Source organism: Engraulis encrasicolus, unplaced genomic scaffold, assembly GCF_034702125.1.
Source record: "Engraulis encrasicolus isolate BLACKSEA-1 unplaced genomic scaffold, IST_EnEncr_1.0 scaffold_1587_np1212, whole genome shotgun sequence".
In the NCBI taxonomy this organism is placed as follows: Eukaryota; Metazoa; Chordata; class Actinopteri; order Clupeiformes; family Engraulidae; genus Engraulis; species Engraulis encrasicolus.
In genome coordinates this window covers 1-6,874 of record NW_026945106.1, presented here as the reverse complement: position 1 = coordinate 6,874, position 6,874 = coordinate 1, and the positions used below count along the sequence as shown (strand labels likewise).

Below are 6,874 nucleotides of genomic sequence, written 5' to 3'. Positions count from 1 at the left end.
AGGTAAACAGCTCTGTTACAAATGAAATGATGATGGTGTGGTTGTGTGTTGAGTTACATAAAAAAATTAAAACATAACAAAAAAGTAAAGGAAAAAAAACATCACAGACATTCTTTTTTTGTTGGTTTTCTGAAATTTGAACACGTTATTTTGAATGGTTAGGTGCTCTCCTGAAGTTGGCCCAGTTTTAACATGTGAAACTAGAGGTGCATACCATATGGACCAAGGAACCAGCTCAAGTCTTGTGTGCGTATGAGGGGCTTGGGTCACTTCATACTTCCAGTACTTTTTTTTCCAACTGTAAATATTCAGGAGTATGTACATATGTTTCAGAGTCAACACATATCCCCACATGTGTACATGTGTATATCTGTGTTTGTGTTTGGATGTAACTTTTTTTTCTTCCAGAGAGAATAAACATGGATGTTCAAATGCAAGTTTGTTAATACATATCTGTTTTTTTTCTTCTTTTCTGTTTTTTTTCATGGGAAGGTTCAGTGTCAGTGTATATGTCAGTATATGTTTTAATTTGCATGTGTGTGTGTGATAGTTATGCCTTTATGTTTTGCCTGTGTGTGTGTGTGTGTGTGTGTGTGTGTGTGTGTGTGTGAGAGTGTGTGTGTGTGTGTGTGTGTGTGTGTGTGTGTGTGTGTGAGAGTGTGTGTGTGTGTGTGGCATTGGGGGGGTGTTACTGGTGGGCACATTGCACCCCGGGGCCGTGAGGCCCTCCCTCCTCATCAGAGCTGTCGTTGTAGGCTTCGCGTCTGTGGCCGCCACATGAACCTTGTCCCGGGTCGTAGTCCTCCAGCTCCGCCTCCTCAGCGTCCGCCGTGATGTTCTCATCCTTCTCACGCTCAGGGAGGAGGTCCTCCAACTCCTAAACACACAAACACACACGACACACATTTAACAACCAGAACATCACAACTGGATTCTTTTCCAGCACCTAGACCAGCCTCACCAAGCACAGATTTCAGGCAGGAGGGGTGAACAGGAGCCAGGATAAGAACAACCTAGTGATGGACTAAGAGGGTACATGTAGGTCTGCTATTAGGAAAGCACTATAAGCAGTTTTTGGACAAGACCAAGACCTTTTTATTGCCAGGTTTACACCCCCTAAAGGTGACTGCATTGAAATCCAAGCGCTTGGCAAGCTGACCAGCAGGGCTGGTAAAATAATATTCGAAATTCGAAAATTATTCGAATATGGGAAAAATATGTATATTCGAACGTAAAAAATGAAAGATAGTATCGCAATAATTTACAAAATATTGCGCAGGCAATCGCGCACGCATTGGATTTTCCACTTTCTCCTTCTTACTCCGTTAAGTTTGTCCATGGTGCGTCCCTTACCTGGAATGCTGCAGTCACATGTCACAACAAGGAAAAGCACGGACTGCAAGTGGCTTTGTGTGCATAGAGAGTAGCTTCGGTGCAGATTGTTTCTTTGACATTTGAGTTCTTTTAAATATTTTGCTGTTTCGAACCGCATTGTTAAGTAAGTTGTCGTCTCTCTCCGTGAATGACTTACAACGAGCTCATACAAAACCCCCACACAAACGATGGCACGGAATAAAAGTTGAGCCGAAAGATAAAAGTGGTATGGAAGCTGGCGAGGTGTGAGTTAGCAACATGAAGTCGCAATATAGCTTTTTTGTAGCTACAGATAAGCGACCTGGTCCTTCACATTTTTTGCACCGTCCGCCACAAATGCTGGCTTAAGGCCGAAACAGAGGCAGTGCACAAATTGCCTTGAATTGGGCACGAGATGCACAAGACCACAAGCAGGCGGCATCAAGGAGTTTTGTCAAAAGCAGCAATGGAATCAAGGGCGAGGTTACAGCGCAAATTTTAGTTGGAGAGGTTTGGCGCGCGGTGCGCGTGTGTCTGTTGTGTTTGTGGTTGTGTGTTGTGGTTGTGTGGTGTGGTGTGTGTGTGGTGTGTGTGTGGGGTGTGTGTGTGGTGTGTGTGTGTTGTTTTTTTTTTGTGTGTGTGTGTTGTGTGTGTGTGTCTGTCTGTTCTTCTGTCGCGTGTGTGTTGTGTGTGGTGTGTGTGTGTGTGTGTGTGTGTGTGTGTGTGTGTGTGTGTGTGGGTGGAGTGAGAGGAGAGGGAGGCGCGCATCCACGAAGGTGCCGGTGTGAAAGACACTGGGCTATCTGGGTCCCCCGTACCAACTCCAGGTGATAGCAACACAGCGTTTGGTCAAAAACGAAAGTCTATCAAGCCTGGTCTGAATGTAATACGCACCTAAATTAAGAGTGACATTTACTCTTACGACCAACACACCATTGCGTCTTAAACAATTCTACAGTCGCCAGTTACGGACCAAGATTGTTCTTTCACACCGTGTTTGCCTGATTTATCAATCGCACGTCAAAGTGTTGCGCCACGTATCTAGTCGGGCACCGCCTGGCTTAGTGCCGGTGTGTCCTACGTTCTTCTCACTTCAAGTTTGTGGTTGTTTCGTACGAGCTATTCGATGTCCAGCACAAAATAAACGGGTAGAACGACATGCAATAGCCTTTCCCCCACTGCGTCTATTCCGTGCCCAGTGCTCGTTTATTGCGTGATTTTCTCAGCGGGAAAAAATAATTTATTAATAATTATATTTGATATTCTGACAATATTTTAAGACCCATATTCGAATTTAATTTCTGGAGAATGTTACCAGCCCTACTGACCAGCAGAGCAGGGTACAGGTAGTCTGGCCTTGCCATACGTAAGCTCCAGTTCACAACATCTCCTTCCATGTCACATCTGGACCGGCTGATATGAGAAGGCCTTAGTCTTGTTACCAGAAGAAAGGCCACTCAGTGAATGTGGCAGGGATGAGGTAGGGGGGGAAACCGTATGTATGAATGTACGAGGGTATGGTAGGACCAAGCTACAACAGGGGTTGTGTGGTGTGTGTGTGTGTGTGTGTGTGTGTGTGTGTGTGTGGATATTTTACCATAAGCTTCTCGGGACTGATCCAGCCATTCTCTGGGAACTGCACATCGAATTTAATAAACAGATCTCCCTTCTCAAATGGATTTCTGTAGTGAGGCATCCCCTCTCCCTTCACCACCTTCACACAACCTGCGAACACACACACACACACACACACACACACACACACACACACACACACACACTACACCAGCCCACACACACACACACACACACACACACACATTACACCTCTGTCACAGCATGCAGTCACCTTCCTGAAGAGAGGAGTGATCACTGTAAATTTGAACACAGCCAACTCTTGCGTCACCGTCATTTCAGCGCAGTAATCAATCGTCACACACAAATCAACACACAGCGACACAAAAGCACGGCACGCACGCACACAAGCCTGAGACATTTTCACACTTCTCCATTGCTGTGACCTCGTAAGCAGCTGCTACACTAGCGAGCAGAGAGCTGCGTAATTAGCAATTGCTGGCAGTCATTATTACTGAATGGTGATGAATTACAGGGTCATGACTGACTTGTTTAGCATGTCCTTCACATTACACACAGATGCATCACGGACTACTACACTAACTTCTACACACACACACACACACACACACACACACACCCAATTGCGGGCACATCATTCTGCAGTCTCACATACACACAGTGATATTGTTCTGCTGACAACACACACACACACACACACTGTTCTGCTGACAACACACACACACACACACAGACACCATACGAGTACACATACACACACAGCCTGGCCACTCACCTGGCTCGATGACGTTGCCGGCGGGGTGCTTGACCAGTATCTGCCGGGAGTCCAGGTGCACCAGCTTGAGCTGGAAGCCACACAGGGCCTCCACCAGCCCGATGCGGCGGGTCACGTACAGGTCGTTACCGTCACGACGGAAGTCCTGCCAACCAATCAGGTGACATGGAACCAGTGAGATGTTCAGTCGCATTTTGATGATGTAGTCTTTATTGTCAGCACAAGTGCAGGAACTACGCCAACATTGAAGCTGAGAAAAATGCCTTCAAAGCCTTGGTATCAGGTTGGATATTGTAGCTACGGCAAATTTGACATAGCAATATCTCTAAAACGGGACACAGTTGGACCATAAGGTTTTGTCACAAGATAAAGGAGGTGTAAGGAAGACCATTTTCAGTCTAAACTCAAGTTTACGAAAATATGCAGTTACAGCACTTTGGCTTTATAGGGCAGAGTACATGGACGATATGGGTGTAAGTCAAATTAGTTCCTCCAGCCCTTTCCTTGTGATTGTTGCCTTGTAATGCAAGCCTCGATATCATTGATGATCAATGCATTATTCAGTAATCTTGCAAAAAACAATTGCAAACTCAAAGGTTAATATAGTCATTTGTAATCGGGATGTTGATGGGGAAAAGCCTCTTAAAAAAGTAGCTCTGCCCAGGGTGACGGCGGACGACTTCATTGATTTCTCCACGGAGGCAAGAGGCCACAGGCAACATGGAAGGACGGGAGGAACTAGCTTGACTATGTCTCCAGGACTCAGGTTGTGTTCTTAACAGCTGTGAGTCTGGACAATATACCTCGTGCGATCACTATACGTCTGTAATAGCAACACTATGTCTCCAGGCTCGGTGTTGGGTGTGTGTGTGTGTGTGTGTGTGTGTGTGTGTGTGTGTGTGTGTGTGTGTGTGTGTGTGTGTACTTTACCTCGTGGTCCGTCTCCTGTAATATCAGCACTATGTCTCCAGGCTCTGTGTTGTGTGTGTGTGTGTGTGTGTGTGTGTACACTCTACCTCGTGGTCCGTCTCCTGTAGTATCAGCACTATGTCTCCAGGCTCGGTGTTGGGGGCCTGGTCGGCCTCTCCACTGAAGGTGATCTTCTGGCCGTGCTTCATGCCCTTGTCCACGTGCACCTCCAACATCTTCACCTCCTTCACCACCTTACGCCCCTCACACTCCCTGCAGCGGTCCTTTTCACTAATCACCTCGCCTGAAAACATACACATGTACACAAGGGTTTCTTTTGGGGTGTGCCGTCCTGCACGTCAGCAAGGTACTCTAATTTCCCTTTGAGCATTAATAAAGTCACTCTACTCTACTCAGGCCTAGCCTCGCGCACCATCCTACGTACTTCCGCCAAGAGACTTGGCTCCGCACTACGTCTGAAACCTGTGTTCTGTGGAGCGATGTTGAGCGGCAGGATTTGGCCGGTGTTCTGACAAACTGTCCTACATTGTAATTTTATCCTACGGTAGGATGTTCTGTCAGACATGTCTGTTAAGCGGTCCTACATCGCCAGACATATTTGTTCAACAACGTATCCTGATTTTTCCCAAAAATGTCCTTCTCGCTTCCTGCAATCGTGTCAGAACAAACAACCTCCAGACCATGAATACGAAATGAAATGGTAGTATTATGGGATGGTCAGGACCAGGCTAACTCAGGCCACCTGCCTCAACCTCTCACTTCCTACACCGGTCATTTTCTCCCACACACACACACAATCTCGCTCAATGGTCCATACCAGTTCATACAACTACATCTACTACCAACATCATGTTCTGAAATATATGCTCAATTAGGTGAATGTTTGCTCTTCACATACACCAACAGACTAAAAAACCAATGCCGTCATTCCTTTCTGAGTGATAAACTGAAATAGTCAGCCAATCAAAATTCGTGACAATTTCCATAACTGTGACTGCCAATTGAAGTCGAGCCAAGAGTGTGGCTGTGAAAATGTCTTTCTTCAGTACTGATGCTCATTACGCTGTAGTAATAGGCATCGTTACCATTGTATCTGTTGATGCCTGTGCACACGCACGCACGCACACGCACGCACGCACACGCACGCACGCACGCACACGCAGTCAAAAGACAATTTTCTAATATGGAAACATATTATACAATAAAGCTTTTTGAATATTGAATTGAATCTTGAATCCGTGCGGCCGTGTACTGGTATGTGCTGAGCATTCTGTAGAAGAATTCTATAACAATATAAGATGCTAAAGTTCCATTATATAAAATAGACTTGGAATGGAGGAAATATCAAATGGACCCCTATTACAGCAGTCATCCTCCCGACATTCCATTCACATGGGTGTGACAGCGTTGCAGAGAGTTTTAATGGGGCTTTATCTGGCATGTTCCTTCTGCTGTGGCCAGACAGTTGCACATTGCTGGTGGACGGCCTTAAGGGCATAGCTCGGATTCCTCCCCTCCGTGCCAGACAAACCCCTCCCTCCCTCCTCTCTCACTGGTCATGTCTGCATGTTGTCCTCCCTCTCAGATCACGCTAAGACATTCATCATGAACTCATCCTAGACTAGACTAATAAATACCTCTGAGAAGCATCTCTAAGTATTGTGATACAAATATGAATGAAAAATATGGGAAAAAAACATACGCGCACACACACACACACAGCATCTTAAAGGGGCTCCAGGTAGGATTAAAAGTTTAATTATTCACCGTCCCGATTCAGCCAACGCTTATTCGAGTCTTTAGTAGGTGAACGATGGCTCTCGTGAACACTTTGACGGTCCGCTGTCAGAAAACCCCACATGTAACTTTTGACAGCAATCCTGAGCATATGTTTCTGTTCCCCCGACTGACGAGTCTTTGTCGTGTCGAAGTCGTGAGACATCGCTTTACATACCGTATTCAGATTTGTATCAACTGCTGGCATTCCGGGATGAAAAACAGTCTCACAGCGAGTTAATTTGAACAGCATTTTTTTTCATTACGGTGTACATTTTGAGAGAGGCATGCCACGGGCACCGTGCAAATGACGTCATCTGACCTAGTGCCTCTTTAACTGAGGCGCTCAGGACCATCAGTGTTAATTGCATATAGAGCATTTGTGCTGTTGCTCTTCCTTATATAGTGCCCTGAATGGTGAGAAACTGCTGCAGCCTTTCCATC

General features: G+C 45.9%; 1 protein-coding gene across 1 annotated transcript; it reads right to left on the bottom strand.

Moving 5' to 3' along the window:
- Positions 1 to 6: 6 nt before the first annotated feature.
- Positions 7 to 4,953, bottom strand: LOC134442426 (dnaJ homolog subfamily A member 2-like). The gene is made up of 4 exons (XM_063192598.1): positions 4,741 to 4,953; positions 3,725 to 3,869; positions 2,951 to 3,078; positions 7 to 877 (listed from the first exon to the last, which is right to left on the bottom strand). Exons 1-4 carry the CDS (start codon positions 4,951 to 4,953, stop codon positions 689 to 691), a joined length of 675 nt encoding a protein of 224 aa, XP_063048668.1. The 3' UTR covers positions 7 to 688.
- Positions 4,954 to 6,874: the final 1,921 nt, after the last annotated feature.